This window comes from Halichoerus grypus, chromosome 1 (genome assembly GCF_964656455.1).
Source record: "Halichoerus grypus chromosome 1, mHalGry1.hap1.1, whole genome shotgun sequence".
NCBI lineage: Eukaryota > Metazoa > Chordata > Mammalia > Carnivora > Phocidae > Halichoerus > Halichoerus grypus.
Genome location: NC_135712.1, coordinates 144,457,222 through 144,482,855, shown reverse-complemented (window position 1 = coordinate 144,482,855; position 25,634 = coordinate 144,457,222). Strand labels below are relative to the sequence as shown.

Here is a 25,634-nt window from a genome sequence, read left to right as displayed (position 1 = left end):
TCTGTCTCTAAAAACAGTGGCTCTCAACTCTGGCTGGATATTAGACTCTCCTAGGAGCCCCTAAAATATAACAAAGCTTGGGCACAACATCCTTGGACCAATTAAATCTCAATTTCTGGGAGTGGGGTCCAGACATCATTACTTTTTAAAAATTAAGTATAATTTATACATGGTAAAGTACATAAATCCTGAGTGTACAGCTCAATGAATCTTAACATAAGTATACATCCCTGTGGTGACCACCCAGATCAAGGTATAGGGTACTTCCTGTCCCCCAGCAGGGCAATCTTGTGCCCTTTCCAGGCAGGTGTCCCCCCTCCCCCAAGTAACCACTATTCTGAACTCTGCCATTAAAGATGAGTTTTGTTTTCTTTTTAATCAACTCTATTGAAGTATAATTCATTGACACTAAAATATGCCATTTTATGTGTGAAAACTAGTCTTGACAAATACATATACTTGTGTAAACCACCACCACCATCGCTGTAGAACATTTCTTTCACACCAAAAAAGTTCCTCTGTGCCCCTCTGCAGTCAGTCTCCCTGCCAGTTCCAATCCCAGGCAAACTCCGGTCTGCTTTTGGTCACTTATGGTTTTGCCTTTTCTAGAATTTCATATAATTGGAATCATATGGTAGGTAGTCTGTGGTTTGTTTTTGTTTTGTTCTGTGTTTTGTTTTGCTGTTTGTGTGTGTGTGTGTGTGTGTGTGCTTAGTACTACCTTCTAGAGATTCATCCGTGTTGTTGCATGCATCATTAGTTCATTCCTATTTATGGTTGGGTAGGACCCCATTGGGTAGATATATCACAGTTTGCTCACACACTAACCTGTTATTGGACACCTGAACTCTTTCCATTGTCGGCTATTATGAGTAAAGCTGCTATGAACATTCATATACAAGAAAGTCTTTGTGTGAACATATGTTCTTTTTTATTTCCCTTGGATAATACATAGAAGTGGAAATGCCAGGTTAGGTGGTAAACTTATGTTAGCTTTATAAGAAACTGCTAACTTGTTTCCTAGAGTGACTGTCACATTTTCCATTCCCACCAGCAGTGTATGAGAGTTCCAGTTGCTCCACATCCTTGCCAGCATTTAGTATGGTCAGTCTCAATTTTAGTCTTTCTAGTGGGTATGTAGTAGTATCTCAGTGTGCTTTCAATTTGCATTTCCCTGATGTCAAATTATATTGAGCATCTTTTCATGGGCTTACTGGCCATTTGCCTATCTTCTTTTGTGATGTGTCTATTTATATTTTTTTGCCCAGTTTTAAATTGTGTTATGTGCTTACATTCTGGGTGGTTTTGTTTACTTTTGAACTCCAGATAAACAGAATAATAGAGCATGAACACTGGAATTTTTAAATGGTCCCCACATGATTTTAAAGCGTAGCAAGTGTTAAGCACCCCTGCCTTAAACCAAACCGAAGTCACATCATCCTCCCACCATCCAACTAGTCATAGATCTTGTTGATTCTCCATAAATGTCTTCACATCTACCCCCATATTTCCGGCACCACTGATACCGCTCTCACTATCATGCTCATGGCAACCTCAGGGCCTTTGCACTTGTGGTTCTCTCTCCCTGGAATGTTCTCCCACCCCTCCACCAGCCAACGTCCACTTTACTCACTTCTCTCAAATGTCACCTTATCAGAGAGGCCTCTGCACTCTTCTTTTGTAGAAAGTTCTCTTACTCTCACTCCCCACACTCCTTATTCTGTGGTACCTTCCTCCACAGCACTTGGCTTTACCTGACACACTGTATGTTTGTTGATTGCTTCTCTCCCTGTCTGCCAGCCCAACAATAGCAGGCACTGTGTGATGTTCACTGTTGGGCCCTCAGTGCCTAGAATGGGGCCTGGTGTGTAGCAGGCATGAAATGAGTATTTGGTGAACTAATGATGGATGGTTCTGTTCCCAGGACTGCTCAGCAGGTCCCTACTGCCCTGGCTGTCCTCTCCCTCTTCCCACCTTACTTATAGTCCAGCCTGCATTGGCCAAGGGACTACTTTCTTTAAAACACAACTCTGAGCCTGACACGCCCAGCACCAAAGAGCCTCACTAGATGCCCTTTAGCCACAAAACCAAGTCCAGTGGCATTAAAGGCTTTGGGGGATTAAGGCTCTGGGGGATTAAGCCTCTGTTTCTCCTTCCAGCCTATTGTCCTCTCTAGTGTCCCCTTGCTCCTCTATCTCTCCATCTCCCCCTCCTCTGACTTAAACCTTGCTGGTTCCCCCAGGCCCGGCCTAAGTAGCACATCCTTTCCTGACCCTCTAGGAAGAACATCCTCCCTGCATCTACACCTCTCCACTGTACTTATCTCCACCTTGTCCACAGGGGTGGTCCCAGAGCCCATACCGAGGGCTTCTTAAACCTGTCTCAGTATTGAATCTCTAGGGATACAATCTACAAGTACTGATGTCCAGGCCCCAGCCCTGGAGGATTCAATCTAATAAGTCTGGGTGGAGACCAGGCATGGGGCTGTGTTAGCGCTGCCCAGGTGGCTGGGGTGTGCCGAGGCCTGAGCCTGCAGTCCGACCTTGAGCCTGTTGCAGTAAAAGAGGCGCTGGTGTTACCTTGGAATTCCTTACCAGGTAGCTCGGCCCATAAGAGGAACTATGCAGTAAAGAATTAACTCATCACGTCTGGGTTGTCCACACCCTGCCTATTCCAAAGAAAGGTTTGACCCTTGACCTGCTCCTAGGAGGTAACCTCTAAGTCTTTGGTATATCCTGCCTGACAACAATGCCCTTCTTTACCTGGGGGACTTGGGCCACTCCAGATGGTCTATGCTAACTAACAATGTGATTTTATGATGGGGGCCTTGGGCCACGCCATGTATCAGCTTGACCTCTAAAGAGGTGGGAGATTGAATGACTAAGGTCAGCCATGCAGGCAGTCAGCCATGCCTGTGTGACTGACCCACAGTAAAAACCCTGGTCTCCAAGGCTTGGGTAAGCTTCCCTGGCTGCCAATGTTCATGCATATTGCTGAAGCAAGCACTGTTCCTGAGGCTCCACTGGGAGAGGACAACTGGAACCTTGTGCCTCGTGTCTCCTGGACTCTGCCCAATGTGCCTTTCTGCTTTGTTGATTTTAATCTGTACCCTTTTGTCATAACTATATAACAGCTTTTCTGAGTCCTGCGAGTGCTTCTATCAAATCGTGGAAACTGAGGATAGTCTTGGGGACCCTCAAACTACAGGAACCCCTGGACACCTCTGCTGAATGTGTGGCAGCTGTAGATAAGTCTCCACTCAGACTTTATTGAACAAGCAGACAAACAAACAAAAGGGTTTTTATTGGGGGTCAGTCACAGAGGCATGGCTGACTGCTGGCGTGGTTGACCTTAGTCATTCCATTTCCCAACCCATCTTTTGGGACACCCAGGGATATAATGTAACTTAACAACTGGACTCAATGTTATAAACAGGCAAATCAGACTTTTTCTGTAAAGGGCCAGATAGTAAACATTTTAGGCTTTGTGGGCTGTATGGTTTCTGTTGTAAGTACTGTGCTCTGCTGTTGTAGCAGAAAGTAGCACTAGATAAGCCGGAAATGAGTGGGTGTGGCTGTGTTCCAATAAAACTTTATTGCAAAAACAGGCAGTGAGCTGGATTTGGGCTTTGGGGCCTTAGCTTGCCAACCCAATTTAGGGGAATTTCACCTGAAAAAGTGTCTAGAGATTGAAGAAAACCCTATTGAGCCTATTATTTGAAAATGTAACTAAAGAATTTAAAAATCAGTTTATCCTGTGATTCCCTATTTCTGTAGATTGTAAGCAGGGACAATCATATACTTCATTTTCCAAACTGGGTCACCTTGGAGAGTGAGAGGGAGCGCTATTAATAATCATTCTGGGTCAACAGCAACGTGGAAGCTGTGCCTAGCATATAAAGCAGCAGTGCCCACCCCTGCTGCGTACTGGAACCACCTGGGGAGCTTTAAAGATACTGGTGCCTGGGTCCCACACTCAGGGATTCTGAGGTCACTGGTCAGGGAGCAGCCTGGGTGTTGGACATGCTGGTCTGGGCTACTGTACAAGTAGCCTGGCCCAAGCTGAGATAGCACCAAGGGTTCAGGGTGAACTTGGCTCTGTGTGAGTCTAGAGTGTTTCTAGACCTCTTTGGGTCTCAATCCCTCTTCAGTGAGCAGGAGATGATGACAGGGAGGCCATAGATATTCTGTGAGGGACAAATGCAAAGCAGGGGGGGTATGTGTGTGTGTGTCAAGATACTTTGTCAGCTATGCATTGGTAGGAACAAAATATTATTTTTTCTCCCTTCCTGGTGGTCTCTCCTGGGAACTCCCTTCCTCCTCATCTTGCCCCACACCCAGATGCTTCCTGTCCTTCACAGTGATGCTTGTGACCCATCAGCAGAAAGCCTTCCTTGGCTGCTGGGCCTGCAGTGACCCAGCCCCATGACTTGGCAGCCTCTAGCCTCCACAGCCACTCCTTCACATCATAAGGTCACCTCTTCTGCACCTTATCTCCTGCCTGCTCACCCCAGTATCCTCCTAGTGCCTCCCCATCTCTCTGGCTGCCTGCTTCCCATCTTAGCTCCCAGGTCTTGTCTTGGTACCTCTAATCTATACCACATATGACCATCTGGGACATTTCTAAAACCAGATCTAAGTGGCTCCTACCTCTCCAAGACCCTGCCAGGACTCATGGAGGCCACTCTGGCTGGCCCGAAGGTGGCGTCCATCCCACATTTTTATTTAACGTTCACAGAATGCTCTATGAGGATTTGAATTTGTTGCCAACATTCAAAGATCTGTAGATTTCAATTAAATCCAGATTTTTTTCAAAAGTTCTTTTTCAAAAGTTTACAGGTCTGGCCATGCTGGGTCCATAGCCCCGCATGAATAGCAGTTGCTGGGCAGAAGGAGTTCCCTCTGGGCAGGCTATGCTCTTCCCACTCAACACCACCCCCACCACTCCCAGATGCTGCAGCCAGCACATCAGCTTCCTGGTATCACTGCTCATAAATGCTGTTCTTTCTCTTACACCTGTTGGATTCACCCACTTTCGTTTCCCATCAGCCCCAGCAGATGTTTGGGTTTGTGACTCCTTGAGCATTAGGCTCAAGCCTGGAGGCATCTCAGAGGCTTGCTTCAGCTGCTCTACCTTCCTGGGATGCCTTCCTCCCAGGCTTTTCCCCCCGACCCTTTCTGCTTCCCATAAACTCCTGTTTAGCCTTTAGGATTCCCCTGGGGGTACTCTGTGGACTCCTAGAATCCCCTGGGTGTCCCTTAACTTACTCAATGTATTATAATTATCTATGACTTTGTTTCTATTCCTTCCTTTTACTAAGAGGACTCTTAAGGGCAGAGGTCTTATGCCTTATTTTTTAATTCTCAGCATCTTGCCCAGAATGGGCCTTCAACTATTTGTAGAACTGCCATTGAATGAGTGTAGCAGGTGCTCAAGGATGAAGGGGAAAAAATGAATGAAAGATACAGAGGACAAACTGATGGTTGCCAGAGAGAAGGGGGGTGGGAGATGGCCAAAATGGGTGAAGGGGAGTGGGAGGTACAGACTTCTAGTTATGGAATGAATAAGTCACGGGATGAAAGGTACAGCACAGGGAATGTAGTCAATGATACTGTAATAGCATTGTATGGTGACAGATGGGGGCTACACTTACTGTGGTGAGCACAGCATAACGTATAGATTTGTCCAATCACTATATTGTACACCTGAAACTAACATAACATTGTGTCAACTACAATTTAAAAAAAAAAAAAACTTAAAAAATGAATGACTGAGTAAATAAATAAACAAAGAGTAACATGTAAAGCCTTTTGCTATTCCTGATGTGCACTTGAAGTCACTGGGGAACAGGTACTTCTTGGATGCACACTGTTTCCTGGGCAAATTAATATCTGTGCTTCAGTTTCCCCATCTGTAAAATGGGATGATAATCATTATATATTCCACAGGGGGGCTGTCAGGAGTAAATGAGGGAATGCATGGCAAGTGTGTGCCACAGCGCCTGGCACAGAAGCTCTCCTGACAGTTTAGCTCTTATTCTCTTTCTCCTCATACGAAATGGGGTGTCCTCCACCCAGCCAAGCCTGTGGGAGACAGACAGCATATCTGCACTGACAGGGCACCTTTGGTCTGCATCAGCCCCCAGGCCATTAGCACCGACTCTGTGCTAAGCCAGCAACTAGTGGAGATTTGGATGTCGTTGGTCTGGGCTATGGCCTGGGCATCTATTTTCATTTATTTTTTAGTTTATTTATTTATGTTTTGCATCTGTCTATTTTTAAAGTTTCCCAGGTGAATCTAAAGATGAGCTAGGCCTGAGAATGAGGGGAGGTAAGTGGTCTGAGAAGCTGGGGAGACCTGCAGGAGAGGCAGCACCCCAGTCAGCTTGAAGCTGAGTGCTGAAGAAACTGGCTTAGGGTGGGGAAAAGGGGTGCCAGGAGTGGTGGGGCAGAGGGCTGTCCTGCCAGAAGAAGAGCATTTGCAGAGAGAATGTGATGAGTGTGGGGAACTGAGAAAGGCTCAGGATGGCCAGAGGAAAGGGCAAAGGTTTGGGGAGGGACTGGAAAGAAGGCCTTATCTGGCCCAAGTAAGGAGCCTAAACTTCATCCTGAGGATGCTGGGGATGTTCAGAGGGCACAGACAGGATCAAACTTGCATTTTGTGAAGCTGGAGGCAAAGGAGCCTACCTGGGAGGATGTTTCCTGAAAGGAACATGGTCCTGAATCAAGGCTGTGGCAGTGGGGATGGAGAATGGGGAACAGGAATGGTGCCATATGGAAGAGATGGGGGGAAAGAGTGCAGCCTAGAAGGAGAGGGGGAGTCTAGCGGGTTTGGGTTTGAGTGGCTGGGGAGATGGTGGGTCCAGGCAGAAGAGTTTTCCAAGCTGCAGGCAAGCCTGGTGCCGGGCACTGCTGAGTTTGAGACTCCCTAGGCTTTCCACATGGAGACGCTGGGTGCGTCTGCAGCTCAGAAGAGCAGCCTGAACTGGAGCCTCAGGAGTCCAAGACTGGGGTATGGACAAAATACAGTGGGGAGAAGGTGAGCAGGAGGCTGGGAAGGAGGTGGGAGAGAAGGAAGGGGACAACGGAGGAAGAAGAGATGGCCAGGAGCAGATAGAGGTGAGCAGACATTACCAGGTAGGGATGGGGACAGACTGGTGAGTCTGAGCAAAGAAGAGGCAGGGTGGGCTGATCAGGGCAGAAGCTGTGGGGACTGGAAGCTGTAGTTAGGGGCAGCTGAAGGGGGGATGCCAGGGACCTCCTGAGATGGGCCCCAGGCCACATTCTTCGTCCTCTTCCTAAACAACTTAATTACAAATCAAGGTAGACCCTTGACCAAAGACAACATGGATCTCAGTTGGGGATGCTGATTCCCATGAAGCAGAAAGGAAAACTTATACTTTATAAAAGCAAATAACAATAATGCCAAAGCTAAATTTTTCAAAAACACCTCTTGGCCCTCCCTGATTCCTGACTAGTTCATGACAATGTGGTTGGTATACATTAAAAACGGGAGCAAAGATGCCTGTTCTTTATATTTTGGGGAGTCCAGATGAAAGAATGGAAGACTTTCTGTCACCTTCTACCTACCCTCAAGGTAGAAACTGTTACATTAATCTCTGAATCTTGTCTCTGCAGTATAAGCCAGCATGGGTATGCAGTGGGTGCTAAATTAACATGTGTGCCATGAATGAATAAAGGAAGCACAGCAGCAATTTTGGCCTTAGAGCAAACAGCACTAAGGACACTCAACTTGATTTCATTTGGTCCTGTAGAACATGGATTAAAGATCACTCAGCAAATATGTATTGGCATCGCACAGAGAGCTATGGATGGATCTCTTCTTATGGAACTTATAGTCTGGTGGAGGAGCCAGACATTGATCAAATGATCACATTAAAAAACATAAAATGATCACTGGGATGCTCTGAAGGAGATACATAGGGTTGAGAGTCTCTATCAGGGAGTTTGACATAGTCTGGGGAATCCAGGACAGCAATCCCGAGGAAGTGAGCTGAGACTTGAGGTATGTGTAAGAGTTAAGTAGAAGAGGAGCATTTGGGCTAAAAGGACAGCATGTGTGAAGGTTCTGTGGCAAAATGAAAAATGGCAAGGCCTCTAATGATCAGTGCCTTCGACTCCCCCCGCCCCAGCACATCTAATCCATCAGCAAATTCTCTTGGTCTATATTCAAAATATACCTGGAACCTGAGCACTTCCCACCTCCTGATCCTTATTGTAGCCTCCTAATTCCTGTCCCTACATCTGCCCTTGCCCCCAAACCCATGGTCTCTTTTCAACACATTGGCCAGAGTAACCCTGTTAATACATAGGTCAGACCATGCCCACCTCAGCATAAAAATAGGGCCCAGTGTAATCTGGTCCCTCTGCCAACCCATCTTTCATTATCAAGGATGCATCAAACTCACAGACTTTTCTGCTGGCTGTTCCTCTGCTGGAATGTTCTTCCCAAGGTACTTATATTTAGTTCCAGGATTTTTGTTGTTGTTGTTGATTCTTTGGGATTTTCTACACAGACAATCAGGTTGTCTGAGAACAAGACAGTTTTATTTCTTCCTTTCCAACCTGTAATGGTTACTTTTCCTCTCCCACTCCAGACAGGTAGACAGGTGTCTATTCCAAGGGCATTTTCTCAGGGATACCTTCCCTGCCCACCCTACCTAATACTGCATTCCCTTCCCCTGCTTCCATCCCCTGAACTCCCTCTCCCCTGCCCACATTTATTTTTCTCCATCACGCTTTTCACCGTCTGATATACAGAACATTTTACTTATTTATCATCTATGTTCTCCAACTAGTATGTAAGCTACCTGAGAGAGCACATTTTAATCTATTTTGTTCATTGTCGTATTGCAAACCTGCAACAGTATTTGGCACACAGTAGGTGCTCAGTAAATATTTCTGGAAAAGTGAATGAATTTGGCCTTTCTTAGTCCAACCATCTTTGGTAACCAGCTGTATCTGTGAACATGCTATTTATAAGTAATTGTAACAAGTGCTTAGACAAGCATTCTTTTAAAATCCATCTTAGGGCGCCTGGGTGGCTCAGTTGGTTAAGCCACTGCCTTCGGCTCAGGTCATGATCCTGGAGTCCCTGGATCGAGTCCCGCATCGGACTCCCTGCTCGGCGGGGAGTCTGCTTCTCCCTCTGACACTCCCCCTTCTCATGCTCTCTATCTCATTCTCTCTCTCAAATAAATAAATAAAATCTTTAAAAAAAAAAAAAAAATAAAATCCATCTTAATAACATTTGTGTCTTCTACATGTGGTGCTCTGGGACATGACCAGGGTCTTGTTACTTGCTCTGGACTTTAGTAGAAGTGGAGGTGCAGAGAGTTTCAAAAGTTAAAGCCGAGCAGAACTTCCGACATGTAAAGAGTTTAGAAGCTGTCATTCCTATCCTCACAATAAGAAAAAAAATCTAAACTAAAAATCAAAAACTGGAAATTAGTGGAACTCAGAATCATTAGACAATGGAGGTCACAGGGCAAAGTGCTCCCTGAAAACTGGAGAGTCAGGTGAATACAGAGAATCACAGTTTACTGGGAGCAGAAGCCTACAACTAGAGTCAATATCAGTAGACACACTAACCTGTAATTGAATTGTTGAGGGCTCGGTGTGGACTAGCTTGCAGTTTTAAAACTCCAAAGAGTCTAGTCCTTTGGGGGCCCTCATACTTTTATGATTTTTACCCCCAGGAACCCTACCAGATTCTAACTGTGAAAATCAGAGGAAAATCTGCTCCTGCTTCTGGTAGTGGGAGAGGAAAAGCAACCATTATAGACTGGAAAGAAAAAAAATAAAACTGTCTTGTTCTCAGATGACATGATTGTTTATATAGAAGATCCTAAAGAATCAGCAAAAAAGAACAAAAAGAAAAATCCTGGAACTAAAAAACAACTATAGCAAGGTTGTAGGACACAAGGTTAATAAACAACAGTCAATTGTTTTCCTACATACCAGCAAAGAGCAACTAGAAATTGAAATTTAAATGTAACACCATTTACATTCACATAAAAAATGGAAATACTTTAGTATACATCTAACAAGATATGTAAAAGATCTGTATGAGGAAAACTATAAAACTCTGATGAAATAAATCAAAGAAGAACTTAATAAATATTCCATGTTCATGGATAGGAAGACTTCACTACTGTTAAGATGTCAGTTCTTCCAAACAAAACAAAACAAACAAACAAAGATGTCCATTCTTCCCAACTTGATCTATAGTTTCAACACAATCCCAATCAAAATCCCAGCAAGTTACTTTGTGGATACTAACAAATTGATTCTAAAGTTTATATGAAAAGGCACAAAACCTAGAATAGCCAACACAATTTTGAAGGAGAAGAACAAAATTGGAGGACTGATGCTACCCAACGTTAAGATTTTCTATAAAGCTGTAGAAATTAAAACAGTGTGGTACTGGGGAAAGAACAGACAAATAGATCAATGGAACAGAACTGAGAGAACCCAGAAATAGACCCACACAAATAGAGTCAACTGATCTTTGAAAAGAAGCAAAGGCAATTCAATAGTCTTTTTGACAAATGGTGCTGGAACAACTGGACATCACATATAACAAAATGAATCTAGACACAGACCTTACACCTTTCACAAAATTAACTCAAAATGGGTCATAGACCTAAATGTAAAATGAAAAACTATAAAACTACTTGAAGATAATATAGGAAAAAAATTCAGATGGTTTTGGGTTTGGCAATGAGTTTTAAGATACAATACCAAGGGCGCCTGGGTGGCTCAGTTGGTTGGGCGACTGCCTTCGGCTCAGGTCATGATCCTGGAGTCCTGGGATCGAGTCCCGCATCGGGCTCCCTGCTCAGCAGGGAGTCTGCTTCTCCCTCTGACCCTCCTCCCTCTCATGCTCTCTGTCTCTCATTCTCTCTCTCTCAAATAAATAAATAAAATCTTTTTTTTTTTTTTTTTTATTTATTTATTCATGAAAGTCAGAGAGAGAGAGAGAGAGAGGCAGAGGCAGAGGGAGAAGCAGGCTCCCCGCCTAGCAGGGAGCCCGATGCGGGACTCGATCCCAGGACCCTAGGATCATGACCTGAGCCGAAGGCAGACGCTTAACCATCTGAGCCACCCAGGCGCCCTAAATAAATAAAATATTAAAAAAAAAAAGATACAATACCAAAAGCATGATCCATGAAAGAAAAATTTGATAAGTTGGACTTCATTAAAATTAAAAACTTCTGGGGCGCCTGGGTGGCTCAGTCTGTTAAGTGACTGCCTTCGGCTGGGGTCATGATCTCAGGGTCCTGGGATCGAGCCCTGCATCGGGCTCCCTGCTCAGCAGGAAGCCTGCTTCTCCCTCCCCCACTCCCCCTGCTTGTGTTCCCTCTCTCGCTGTCTCTCTATCTGTGTCAAATAAATAAATAAAATCTTAAAAAAAGATTAAAAACTTCTGTCTTCAAAAGCCACTGTTAAGAGAATGAAAAGACCAGTCTGGAAGAAAACTTTGACTGCAGAACACATATCCGATAAAGGACTGCATGCAAGATATACAAAAGAACTCTTAAAACTTAACAGTATGAAAACAACCCAATTAAAAAGTGAGCAAAAGATCCGAATACACGTCTCACCAAAGAAGATATATTGATGGCAAATAAGCATATGAAAAGATGTTCAACATTATATGTCGTTAGGAATTGCAAATTAAAACAACAATGAGATACCACTACACACCTACTAGAATGGCTAAAATCCAAACTACTGACAACACCAAATGGTGGCAAGGGTTTGAAGCAACAGGAGATTTTATTCATTGCTGGTGGGAATGCAAAATGGTACAGCCACTTTGGAAGACAGTCTGGCAGTTCCTTGCAAAGCTAACCATAGTCTTACCAAATGATCCAACAATCATATTTACCCAAATGTGTTGAAAAGTTATGTCTACACAAAAACCGGCAAGCGAATATTTATAGCAGCTTTATGCATAATTACCTAAAATGAGAAGCAACCAAGATATCCTTCAATATGTGAGAAGATAAACAAACTGGTACAACTATACAAGGGAATATTGTTTAGTGATGAAAAGAAATGAGCTATCAAGCCATGAAAAAAATGTTAGCCATGAAGGAAAGTTAAATGCATATTGCTAAGTGAAGAAGCCAGTCTGAAAAGGCTACATTCTGTATGATTCCAACTATATGACATTCTGGAAAAGGCAAAACTATAGAGAAGTAAAAAGATCAGTGGTTGCTAGGGTTTAGGGAGAGGGGAGGAGGGATGAACAGTGGAGCACAGGGGGTTTTAGGGCAGTGAAACTCTTCTGTAAGATACTTTAATGGTGGATACTTGACATTTTGCATTTGGCAAAACCCACAGAACTGTACAACACACACATTCACACAACCCCTAATGTAAACTATGGACTTTTGAAGTTAATAACAACATACAGCTTTATCGGTAGTAACAATGTATCGCACCAATGTAAGATGTTCATAATGGGGAAAAGGGAGGAGTATATAGGGACTCTGTATATTCTGTTCAATGTTTCTGTAAATCTAAAACTGCTCTAAGAAATAAAGCCTATTAAAAAAAAAATTTTTTTTTTAAAAAGTTAAGGCTAAGTCTTCATGGAAGGAACTCTCGGCTCAGGAAAGACTTGGAGCTAACTCATGGGGAGAGGGGCACCCACCCACTAGGCTACTTCCTGTAGCAAAGCAAAGGTCCCAGAGGCAGTTGAGCCTGGGGACAGAGACCAGGGAGGAAGGGCTGAGGCCCCTTCCAGGCATGAGCCTCCTCTGCCCCCACCAGCCTCCCTCTTCTTTCTCCCTCTCTCTTTTTTATTATGTTTTCCTAGAGTATTCCCAGCAACAGATTGGGGTCCTGGGGGTGGAGAGAAGCCCAAGAGATTCCTAGTTGGGAGCCCTGTGCACCGACTGCCTATCAGGCCCGCATCAACGTAGGGACGGGTTTGAGGTGGGGGTGGGGCGCACATGTCTGGTTCGCCGGGTGGGAGTCCCGCTCTGAGGGGACTCGCTCGTCCGGGTCTAGGTCCCGTGGGGGCTGGCCCTGAATCGGGAATATGCGGGAAGTGGTTACCAACAAGCCCCTTAGTTCCCGCTCCGCCTCTCCGTACTGTGCAGCAGGGCTCTGTAGCGGATAACCAGAAGAGGGTGCTGGTCCGACGGACCTAGGTCGGAGTTCTGACCATGCCACCTACTGTGTGACTTCGGGCAGGTGACCCACCCTCTGCACCTCACTAACTCCTGTACCATACGGAAACTAAGTGTCTGTTTGAAGAGGCGAGGAGGCTGTACGTGGAGATTCACAGAATGACGTGGGGAGAGACCTCGCTCGCCAGGCCGGCAGTGAGCATCGGGCCAGCGGCAGGGCAAGGCGCCCGGGCGAGCTTGTGAGCTCCGACTCAGGTCCAGGCCCCCCCAGCAGCTGCGGGCTCCCCGGGCTTCAGCCTGGGACCTTCCGCCCTTCCCGGCACTTACAGCGGTCACTCCGCTCCTCACTTCTAAGGCCAGAGCAGCTCTGTCTCCTCTTCCGGACGCCTGCACGCGCTGCCCCAGCAACCGTCACCAGGGAAACCAGAAGCGCTCTATGCGTGACGTCACCACGTGTCTACGGAGGCCGACGGGGCTCCGGGAGTTGGAAAAGTGACGGTGGCGTTTGTGGCCCAGGTTGAGGAGGTGTGGGAATAGAGGCGGTGGGCTGGGTGGAAAAAGGCGTCGTGTGCTTGAGACTTTATAGTTGGCCCAGTCATCCGATACTGGAACATATGTTTTAAAAGTTTCGTCGGCCGAACTTTTTGGGCAGAGATGCACATTCAGTGGTCCTGTAAGGGAGTTGAAAAGTGAATGATCCCACCACGAAATGTGACGCATTCAGAATGTCTTTGAAAAATATGGGGGGAAATTGTGTTGTGACGGTGAGTGAAAAAAGCAGGACGCAAAATAGTAATTGCTAAATAAAGTTGTGTTTTTTTAAAACGGAAACAAGACTGTGAGGAATACGTAGAAATATTAAAAGAAAATGGTTATATTTGGATGGTGGAATTACAGTGCTGTTTTTATTTTTGCTTGGGGGATTTATGGTTTATTTTCATCGTGGAAAGCACTTGTATGTTTGTTTTTTTAAGACACTGCCCAACTTAAGTCACTACTATATTCAGGCTATATGGAAGCGGGAGGCAAATTTCTATGAAAGGAGATCCAAGGAAGCTTTCCCAATATTTATCGAGGCCTTCATAATTTGAAAATGTCCAGACATCTCATAATTGCTTTTCTTTATTTTTTCCTCATAAGGCATTCACTCCATAGACATTCACGAAGATGTGGCACCAAACCACTTTTTTTTTTTGGCACCAGACCACATTTTGCAACATCAATCAGAATATTGACACTGATACACCTATCTTATTTATGTTTAATTTGTGTTCATGTTTGTGATGTATTTTGTCCTGCTCAATTTTACAACGTGTAGGTTTTCGTACCCACCACCACAGTCAGGACACCGAATACTTCATTCACCACAAGGATCCCTCTCTTGGGAGTTTATAACCACATCCACATCCCTCCCCCACCTCCCAGTCCCTAAACCCTGGTAACCACCCATTTGTCTTTTCTAAAATGTTGTCATTTCAAAATTTTTATATAAATATACAATATCTAACTTTTGGGGATTGATTTTTTTTTTTTTTTTACTCAAGAGTAATTCTCTGGAAATTCATCCAAATTGTTGTGTATCAATAATTTGCTCCTTTTTATTGCTGGGTAGTTTTCCATGATATGGATATGCCAGTTTATTTAACCACTTACCCACTGGAAGACTTCTGGGTTGTTTCCAGTTTGGGGATATTATGAATAAAGCTGATATGAACATTTATTTATTTATTTACCAGGTTCCTCTGAGACGACCAAGTGGACACTGAACTCCAACCTAGAATCATTTATCACTGCTGAATTTGGAAAAAATTTTCTAACATTTACCTTGCTAAAAGCTAATTCTTTATTTCAAACAGAATCAGGTATATAAATAATAATTGGCAGTTCTATCATTTGACACAGGAGAACTTTAAAATACTTTATATTCATTCAGCTTTGTTCTGGCCTAGTAAGTATGTTACAACGGGCTTTAGATTTACATGGAGATAGAGCCTAAATTACAAGTTCCTGAAAACTCTCCAAGTAGCATTTCCTCAACTGTGAGGCAAGAGGCTTGCCGGGACTGATCCTCTATCCTGACGGGGAAGCAGTGTACTTTGAAGATTTCAGTTCCAACTCTTACCACCAGATGTCACTGTTGCTCATCAGAAATAGGGAACCTCCAGTGACAGACTCATGAATGTAAAAAAACAAAACCTACTTATTCCAATTAAACAAATATTTATTGAATATTTATATGAGCCAGGCACTAGTGCCAGGTGCTTTGGATGAAAAAGATCATCATGGCCTCAAAGATACTAGAGGAGACATGGAAGCAATCACACACCAATGCCCCAGTAACATATAACATTAAGCCAAGGAATCAAACTCTCAGTGAAAATCAACATACCATCTCTTTAAGGTACAACATTGCTTCCTGAGGGATACTTTCTCTGACTCCAACCCTCGATTAAGTCCCCCCGCTGGATGTTACTGCTGCTACCTATACCTAGCATTCAACGTGCTTTTTTATAATCACTTAATGACGGCCTTCCCTGCTGGACTGTCAGTTGTGAGGACAGGGCCCTCGCACCGGCCCTGCTGCTTTCCCAAGCTTACCACAGTACCGACGGAAGTAGCGGTCATTTGCTGAGTTTACTTATGCATCAGGTGCTATGACAGGCTCCTTACAGTCACCACTACATTTTATCTTCCCAATGACCCTTAGCCACTGATACTGTCCCTATCTTACAGATGAGGAAGCCATGGCTACTTGACTAGTAGGTGGCAGAACTGTGAACCCAGGACTGACTTAATAACATGTAATATCACATTCACCTGAGCCACTTTTAAGAATTTCCATTATCTGATGCCAATCTATTCATCCAGCTAATTTACCACTCTCTTCCTTGAATGAGCAACCCCACCCTTAATAACATAATGCTCAGTACCCTTTCAACACTTCACTTTTGTTTGGCCTATCCTCTGGCATTGGTCTAGATCAACTTCTCTCAAATGAGTAATTTAGTTTAACAAATCAATAATGTACTCATCCATTAGAACAACAATTTTCTGAAAATTGTTCCCAAATTTGTTCTACAGAAGGCTTATCCTTCATGAAACAATTCTTGGGACTGCCTACCAGGATCTCCTATCAGGTCTACTGGAACCTGAGAAAATAGTTCCTAGTAATAGCTTTATTTTTAAAGCACTTTTCAAACTCATATAATGACCTATAAGCTATATAGGACTGTAGAAATTACCTAGCTCGACTTCTCATTTTATAGCTAAGATTGAGAAAACTTGGATTTGATCCAAGTTATAAAGTCAGTGGTGAGTCAAGACCATGCTGTAACCTCCTGCCTAATTTTATTAATATATGGTAATTGCTGCCACTCCAGTATTAATTTCACAAAGGCCAACACTGCTAATACCTGTTAGCATCTACGACTTGACTGCCCAGGTTCCAGTCCCAAACCTACACCCCTCTCTAGCTGTGTGATCCTGGGTTAGATATTTACACTGTTCATGCCTCAGCCTCCTCCTCTGTTAAATAAGGATCATAGTTCCTACCTCTTAGGGTTGTTAGGAAATCCAAATGACATTATACATGAAAAGCACTTAGAATAGTGTGTGGCACATAGTAAATACTCAATAGATACTATTATTCCTATTTGATAAATATTCTTTAACCATAGTTCCTACCAAAGGTACAAAACATTCTCTCTCTTCTTGGAACTTAATCCTTATGTTACTTTGAGGAATGATTGATTTTTTCCAAACGGAAATAAATACAAGGCAATTGATGTGTTCACTGACTTTACTAACACTACATTTACCATGTTATCACCATGGAATGTAAATTCAGGTTAGACAAGAAAATTTCACAAGTGTAATAAAGCATTCTGGAGTATACCAAAGTTTGTGTATAATGTCTGACCAAACCACCTTGCTGATGAATCATTAATCACTTCAATTATAGGTAATTTGTTAACATTTATGATTCTTACAGAGAAAATAAACAAACTTCATACATTTAAAAAGTTTTTCATCTAACCTTTGCATTAGTATTTAAAATACACATTTCTATTTTAAGGTAACATTTAAAAATTATTCTAATACAACAGCAGCATAAATATAACTCTGCAATTACAAAAAAAGCTAAACTGGGATCCACAGTTAAGTTATTCTCACGTTTACAAGTATGATTCTGAAATAAATACTACTTCTAAGCAGCTGTTATCGGCTTTTTTAGGTTTGGTTTAAATACACGTATTTTCGGTTTTGGGGAAGCTTATTATATTATATTCCATGCACTGTTCTGAAAGGGTTAAGAGCCAACCAGCCCTAAAAACTGAAGTACTCAGTCTGCAAAACAGGCAGAAAAAAGTTAAATGGGATTCCTACATAACATCAAAAGCATGTGATATTCTGCAGCAACTGGGAGTACTCAGGATTGGCAAATTGTCCTCTTTTTAACTGATTTTATCAGAAGAGTTTAAGAAGGAGCATATTTTACCACTATCAAGTACATTTAAAAGTGACATGTTTCTTTTGTTCTAATTTGACTCCGCTGAATGACCTAGCTAGTTAACTGGTCACTAGTAATTTGGTTACCAGGCAAATCAAGCCTGCAAGAAAGGAAGCCAATATTTAAATTACTGTGTTATTGTGTGACCCATTCAAATGATTTATTTTCAACATAAACATATAAACTCAGTATGAGATGCCTAGCTAAAGCAAGCACCACCAACAAAACCAAGACAGTTTCTCTTCTTCTAAGGTTTAGGCTTTGCCCAGAATTCCTTATACATGGAATAGCCCATACCTAAAGAAAAAAAAAAAATGTATTAGTTAAACATTTAATATTTTCCACGATATTAAGAAAATTGAAAACAGTTCATAAAATAGCTAAAAGTAGCACCCTCCTAGCATGCAATATTTACAAGAGGAACAAGACCCTAGGCTGCTTATACTCTTGCCTTCTTAAACTATTTAAATTTCTGAAATTCTTTTTATATTGGTTCCCAAGCAGCTCAAGGCTAGTATGACTAGTTCAGACTACTGAAATATTTGTTTTAAAGATCAATATTTATCTTACAACTTTAAAAGGAGTCACTCTTGCTATGTAACAATAAGTAAAGTCAACGAATTATAAAGCCAATAAAAGAGTGTAATACCTACATCAAAAAAATCTTTTCCAGGGCACCTGGGTGGCTCAGTCGGTTAAGCATCCGACTCTTGATTTCAGCTCAGGTCATGATCTCAGGGTCCTGAGATCAAGCCCCGTGTTGGGCTCTGCGCTGAGCATGGAGGCTGCTTAAGATTCTCTCTCCCCCTCTCCCTCAGCCTGTCCCACCCCTCTCAGGCTCTCTCTAAAAAAAAACAACAAACTTTTCCACTTCCAAAAATTCAATAAAATAGTAGTCCTATGTCTCTCCCAGATAATGGATCTTACTACCAACCCTATTTACATATCTAGACTCCAGTGAAATTATAAACTCTGTGATGGACAGAATTGCTTTTTCTTTCTTTAAAACAGTGGTAAGATGTATCACAGACAGTAAAACTTTGTCACTACTTGAACTACTAATCCAATTTTTATGTGAAAATAGATGTAAGTGACATTTCAAACTACTTCAAAGTCAGCAAAAAGTATCTACCTTGATTTATAAAGTCTATTAATGGGAATTACAAACTTGAAAATTTCCTCTAAGAACCTACCGAGAGTCATTGCTCCCACAACAAAGCCTTGGGCTGCCACACGCATGTGGATCAGGTGAACAGACATTTTAGTATTTCCCCTGCTCTTCAATTTATATAATCCATATGCAACGATTGCTGCAAACCCCGCCATTCCTGTAAAACAAATAGTCACAAGTATGTCATATGCATGGGGTCAGGGAACCAAGATGACTTTACTATCAATCAGTGTACTTTCTACTATTTTTACAAAGATGTTTCATTGAGACCATTAATTAACTAACATACAAATTGAGTTTTTAATTTTCCCCCTCAAAACCCAAAATCCATAATCGGTAGCAAACAGCAGATTCAGAAAGTTAAGATCATCTTCAAAATGTGGGCTGTGGAGCCAGCAGGTGCTTTAAGAGTGCCAGGGGAACTCCTCCTCTCAGTCCTACTTCCTTCCCTGAAGGGAATCAGGTAACATAGCAGAGACTGTAATAAACCATAACTGTGAGTGTAAGCTTTTTTTTTTTTTGAGTCTTGTGAGTCCTTCTAGCAAATCACTGAGACTGAGGGTGGTCGTGGGGTCCCCCAACACATTCACTGAAATAAGAGTCAATAAACAAAGGCTTCTGAAGACACACAGAAGAATTTTTATAGAGAGAGTTGTATTAAGCCAATCTTACATATTTCAACATATGAACAAAATATATGAAAACAAATGCTTTCAGAATGTGCTTGATGAATGAGTTGACCACACTTCTACTGAGTTAAAGCTTACAACAGACAGATTATTAGAACATCAACGTCAAACTTACCAATGGGAACAAACGGTGCTTCTCTAGCTTTTCGGATAAGTTTAGATCCCTGATCTTCATCATATGAAGAGAGAGAAACATCTGTGCCGGTTGACATAGTGGCTGAAGAATCCTCCTGAAAGAGAATTTCCAGGAGGTTCTATAATTAAAAGCAACTACTACACTGAATGGCTGGATGTATTTAAAATACTCCTAGTTTCCACATAAATACGTGGTATGTTATCCATGAAGTTTAAAAAGTATATTTTAGAAACTAACTGTATTTTTAACCCACAGCTACTTTTAGGAAGAGTTGTATTTATTCCCCCCCCCATTGTTTTGATGTTTATCCCATACAACCAATCCCTTTTTATTTTTATTTATGTTTAAATAGGCTCCACACTCAGCATGGAGCCCAACAAGTGGCTTGAACTCACAACCCTGAGATCAAGAGTCGGAAGCTTAACCGACTGAGCTACTGGGGCACCCCAACCAATTCCTCTTTAGCACCACATCGCCGATAACAGTGAAAGTTTTTTTTTTTAATCAAAATAACTTTTGTCAATTAAAATAGTAGCCATTGATTTTCTGGCTATTTTCACACTTAGTCAGTTTAACTTAACGACTTCACTCAAACCAAACCAATACTCCTTACTGCCTCTTCAAAACATGTTGAATATCCTACTAAACACTTTTGAGTGTAGTTTTTATTGGTTACAACTGAGACTGACTTATCGACTCCAACATGCTACATGGCTTCAGTTCTCACCTTTGAATAGCTTCCCCTATTACATTAATAGTGGCTGTTTTGGGGAAAAGATTACAGCTGTTCTGAATAACCAAAATTTCTACTTAGCTCATTATTTACTTCTTTATAAGAATAAGCTTTTATTGGGGCGCCTGGGTGGCTCAGTCAGCTAAGTGGCTGCCTTCGGCTCAGGTCATGATCTCAGGGTCCTGGGATTGAGCCCCACCATTGGGCTCTCCGCTCAGTCAGCAGCGAGTCTGCTTCTCCCTCTCCCTCTGTAATCTCTCTCGCTCAAATAAATAAAATCTTAAAAAAAAAAGGACAAAGCTTTTATTTTAAACACTATTGCTAGAAATGCCTCTTTTTAAGCATAATTTACGTTCCACTGAACATAATACAGCCTTTTAGTTTAGTTTTTTTTTTTTTTTTACTTAGGGTTACCATTTTTAACATCACTGCAGCAAAAAAACTGAACAACCCTCAGGGTCTTCTTAATGACTGAGTATCTCCTAAGCTTCAGCTCTACTTTCCCTTACAGAACTTACATTCCCTGGACCTCCCTCTTAAAATTCTCTACCTCCATTCTCCCTTTTTCGGTCATCTCTCTTTACACAGGAAGCTATTTAATAGGTGTTTCATCATAATGAGAAAATAAATTCAGCTTCACCTTAGTCACAATAAATATGTATATACTTCCTTCTTCCCTGAGCTGATTTAAACCGCCAGTAAATGTGATCCATAGATAAAAGGGAGTCAAACACAGTATGTTAAGTGTACAAGTCTGATTAGTGTCAGTTATAATAACTTCAAAAGTCAATTGCCCATCCCACTACCTATATAACATCTTACGTCCACCTCTGGGTTTTTCATGTGCATCATGCATCATACTCCCTTCAATAATAACTCTCATTCAACACTTTGCTATTCCAGGAGTGTTAGTAGTAGGTAACACCCTCAAAGGAAATCCAACTCTAGAGGGAGGCGTAGTGCTTAGTTTGAAAAGTGAAATCATCCTTCTCAGCCCCCATCCCCATTGGGAAGAATCCAATTCTGTTATCTGACAAAGAAAACCTTAATCCAGAGAGTTGTGCAGCATCACACAGCTAAATAAGAAGAAACAGATTCGAACTAGTCTTTCTCTTCTTCTTTTGTACTCCGTTACCTGCTAACTGAATAAACCCCTACTTACTGAGCTTTTATTATATACAAGGTTCAACAAGCTCTAGGTTCAGGATGCTCACTATATATGTGAAGAGTTAAACACTAAAATAATTAATGGTTAAAAATTAGATCCTTTTTTTTTTAAAGGGACAGAAAAGGGTATGATTACTTTCAAGAGCATAACAGAGAATGAGAACTGAATTTAGAGTGTGGTATCTTTTAGCTAAAGTAGGTTTGGGAAATATTTGAGACTGGCCTTCAAGAAACTACATAAATGGACTAGATGGAGATATTAAACATTATATTTTAGGTGAGTATATGCTTATTTGTTGCTTTCAAAACTAACCTTAAGCTTCTCAAAGTCATGAGGGTTTATCACAGATCCTCCTTCCACCTTTCTGGCCATGAACCCCATAATCTAATCACATTAAATTTCTTAAAGATGTTCTCTGTACTTCAGTGCCTATGTACAAGCTGATTTCTCTGCCTAACACTTTTCCTCCCTTTTCATCTCCTTCAGACACTTTTTCCTAGCTAACTCCTCTCATTTTTCAGGTTCGTAATTAACTTTCATTGGAAGTCTCCTTTGACTTTCTAAGTATGATCATTGCTTTGATTATGCAGTCTCTAAAATACGCTTTCTCTAAAATAATTCTTTCTTATAAATGCCTGTTCAATTGTCTCTCTTGCTAGAATCCTTGAAGTTAGCAGGCCATACATGTCCTGCTTGTATCTATATCTCCACTGCCTGGCATGATGCTTTGCATGCAGTAAGCATAGCACAAAATATTTGTTGAATAAATTTAAAAATAATCTATTTCAACAATTAAAATTATTGTTAATTTAGGAAAATTTGGTGAAAACAATAACAAGTAAACACATTTGTAGAGTTTAACTGGTCAGTAAGAAAAATGCCAAACTGTAGGTACCTAAGTGCTTATTTAATTTTTATATTTTATTTATGAAAGAAGAAATGATAACTTGAGTAGGTCTTAGTTCCTTGCAACCACAAGAGACAAAACTACTATATAACACAATCCACTTTTTAAAACTAGCACCTTCTTGGGGCACCTGGGTGGCTCAGTCGGTTAAGCGTCTGCCTTCAGCTCAGGTCATGATTCCAGGGTCCTGGGATCGAGCCCCACATCGGGCTCCCTGCTCAGTGGAGATCCTGCTTCTCCCTCTCCCTCTGCCTGCCTCTCGGCCTACCTGTACTCTCTCTCTCTCTGTCAAATAAATAAATAAAATATTTTAAATAAAAAAAAATAAAAATAAAACTAGCACCTTCTTTTGCAGATATATGCATGTTTTCTTCCTTTGCCTTAATTATTCCTAAACTAAGAAGTCATTTGGGAATTATCTTTAAAAACAAGAAAGTCAGTGGTCTTTCCTCTAATCTCTCACCTCTGGAGCAGTGTAAATTGTTCAACTGGTCAACAGAGCAGAAGTTTTTTCTCCCTCCTTCAGGAAGGAAGGGGATGGCAATCTCTCTCCTGTATATAAAAGAAGAAAATCCACTCATCTCCATTCCTCACCTATGATAGAGACTCTGAAGTTTGTACGGGTAGGACATTTGATCTGGTTTTGAGAGAGTAAATCTTAGGGTAAGAATAAGGGTGTGGGGGAAACCATGTGGTCATTATTTGCTTTCAGTGGCTAATGATAACCTGTTTCTGATCGAGAACACCTTGTGGCGCATTTAAAGATAAAATTAATAAAGAGGAATATAAAAAGTCCAACACATCACAGATTTATTATACTATACTTCAAATTATATTTTTATACCTAATATACTATATATTCATAACACTCCTTGCATATAAAAATTTGATAATTCTCTTCCTAATTACCATCTGAAAGTTTCCCAAGTATTCATGATTTACAGCCACACAAATTGAAAATGGCTAACTTTTAATGTATCAGGATCAATAACTATGAATCATATAATTTGAGAATAACAACCCAGACAATCCTTGCCAGTAGCCCAATTTTACAGATGGAAAAAGGTTATATGAATTGTTCAACATCAAGAATGTATCTCTGGCAGGGGAGGATTAGAACCCAGATCTCCTGATACATTCCAGAGTGGTTCTGATTGACAACATATTGCCAAAGCATCAATCTTTTGCTGGTAATGTATTTAATCTGAAAAATATTAAAATCCATTCCTTAACAGACGCCTGCCTTTCTTTCTTTGAATTGTAAAAAATATGCAAGTCATGCCTAAAATTAAATGGAACTTTCTTCCCCAGTGACTTAACTCATCCACCAATTTCAACTGTGCTTTGAACAGATCTTTTTCACTAGCAGGACTTCTAGATTTCCCTTAAATTTTCTCATCTGTCCATAGCAATTGACCCAGATCTCTGCCAAAAAGTTGAACAGGTAGAAAAAGAGGCACCAATGACCAGATGATATTCAAAGCCAATCTGAAAACACTAATTATTCTCTAAACTTAGTAAGATAGTACTGCAGACCTTTCCAAATGCATGGGAACCTAGAAAAGATGTCAGGGAAGATGAGCTGCCCAGCATAAGGTGATGTAACAGACTGAAGGATCTTCACAGCCTGTCATTTTGGTCACAGAACTACTAACAGCAAGGACTTCAAATTTTGATTTTCCAATAGTCACCTGTCAGCTTGTTTAAAATGGCTGCAAAGGCCCCACCCTGGAGATTCTGGTTCAGAGGGTCTGGGGCAGGGCCCAAGGAATCTGTATTTTAAGAAGCCCCCTTCAACTGCTTCTGGGGCACAAGAACTAAGAGATGCCCTGGTATTCAGGACTCAAACTTGTGTGTCACGCTGGGACCTGGTGCCTCTTCAATCTGTCTGAACTTTTCCATCCAAACCGGTCAAACTCGAAAGTGCCTGGGTACTTCTGGAAGTATAAATCCTGTGGTGGGGATTACCCGACAGAAGGAACTAGGTGCTGCCCACACCCGTATATAAGAGAGAAAGGCGAGGGCGCCTGGGTGGCTCAGATGGTTAAGCGTCTGCCTTCGGCTCAGGTCATGATCCCAGGGTCCTGGGATCGAGTCCCGCATCGGGCTCCCCGCTAGGCGGGGAGCCGGCTTCTCCCTCTGCCTCTCTCTCTCTCTCTCTCTGACTCTCATGAATAAATAAATAAAACATTTAAAAAAAAAAGAGAGAGAGAGAAAGGCGAGAAACTGCCGAATCATTTCAGCTGCTCCCAATTCTAAACCCGCGCTGTTTTCTAATCCCTAACTGGCGGGCTTAGCTTTCTTGAAGAAATTTAAATTCCGTTACAGATGCTTTATACAGGGCCTGGGGCCTTCTTACCTTCCCAGGGTAGGAGGAAACCCGGGGTCGTGGAGAAGAGTAAGGTCGTGTGGTTTTACGCCCTCAACCTTTCGAACCGCCCCCCCCTCCCGTGACCTTGTCGGGACTCCAAGGCCGGAGCGCTTGCCCTCCCAACCCTTCCCTCCTCACCCACCGCGCGGGCCCGCTCTCCGGAAGGCTCCCGGCTCCGGGTACTATCCGCGCTACCGGCTCCCTGAGGTCGGCCCCAGCCCCCTCCAAGGCTCTCTCATTACTGCCCCCTCCGCGAGTCTTCCCTCTCGGCCACGATTCACTCCACAAGCTTCTACTTCATCCCCTCACCCGAAAGGCCATCAGACCCCCCAACTTTCCCTGAACCACGAGGTCGGGCCCGAAACGCGCCAATTCCACCTCGCCCCCTTCAACCCGGGCATCTCCCCCCTCCTCCCAGCCCCGCGGACCCCACCACTCCCAAGGCGCTCTCGGCCCAGCCAAGCGCTGCCCGGCTTCTTCCCGCCCCGCGGTCGGGTGTCGTCCGCTCTCATGACTCCCTCAATCTTCACTTACCTACAATGACAGGACTTCGGCTCCAGCTGGTCTCTGGCCCTCTCCCACACTTGTCGTCCAGCCGGCTTCTTCTCGTCCCGCCCACACCTGGCCCTAGCCAATCAGAAGCCAGCGGCCCGCAGGCGAGGGTCCCGGTGGGTGCGTGCGTGTGCGCGATGGGTAAGGCGGGTCCCGGATTGGCTGGGGCGACGAGCGCGGTGGGTGGCTCCGCGTCCCCGGCTCTCGCGTAGGGATCTCGTCATGGGTGAGA

The 25,634-nt window shown here is 42.7% G+C and overlaps 2 protein-coding genes across 4 annotated transcripts in view; both read right to left on the bottom strand.

Annotated features, from left to right (window-relative positions):
• The window catches only part of CCDC13 (coiled-coil domain containing 13), a 55,050-nt gene extending 41,465 nt beyond the window's left edge, over window positions 1-13,585 (bottom strand). For both annotated transcript variants that reach the window (XM_036080260.2, XM_078072889.1), the window contains exon 1: window positions 13,493-13,585. The gene's annotated coding sequence lies outside the window, so the exon portion shown is untranslated. The remainder of the gene's footprint in view (window positions 1-13,492) is intronic.
• Window positions 13,586-16,946: 3,361 nt separating this feature from the next.
• HIGD1A (HIG1 hypoxia inducible domain family member 1A) lies at window positions 16,947-25,521 on the bottom strand. Of its 2 annotated transcripts, XM_036080285.2 has the most exons (5): window positions 25,385-25,521; window positions 22,943-23,031; window positions 19,651-19,765; window positions 18,869-19,003; window positions 16,947-17,972 (listed from the first exon to the last, which is right to left on the bottom strand). In XM_036080285.2, exons 3-5 carry the CDS (start codon window positions 19,745-19,747, stop codon window positions 17,923-17,925), a joined length of 282 nt encoding a protein of 93 aa, XP_035936178.1. In that variant the 5' UTR covers window positions 19,748-19,765; window positions 22,943-23,031; window positions 25,385-25,521; the 3' UTR covers window positions 16,947-17,922. The 2 variants fall into 2 exon arrangements, with proteins under 2 accessions (XP_035936178.1, XP_035936180.1); XM_036080287.2 differs by lacking the exon at window positions 22,943-23,031.
• Between the last annotated feature and the right edge of the window lie 113 nt (window positions 25,522-25,634).

Coding starts and splice junctions, on each gene's coding strand:
- HIGD1A (XM_036080285.2), bottom strand. CDS start 19,747: ATGTCAACCGGCACAGATGTTTCTCTCTCTTCATATGATGAAGATCAG. Junction 19,004..19,650: donor AGCACCGTTTGTTCCCATTG/GTAAGTTTGACG, acceptor TTTGTTTTACAG/GAATGGCGGGGTTTGCAGCA. Junction 17,973..18,868: donor TGTGGGAGCAATGACTCTCG/GTAGGTTCTTAG, acceptor TTTTTTCTTTAG/GTATGGGCTATTCCATGTAT.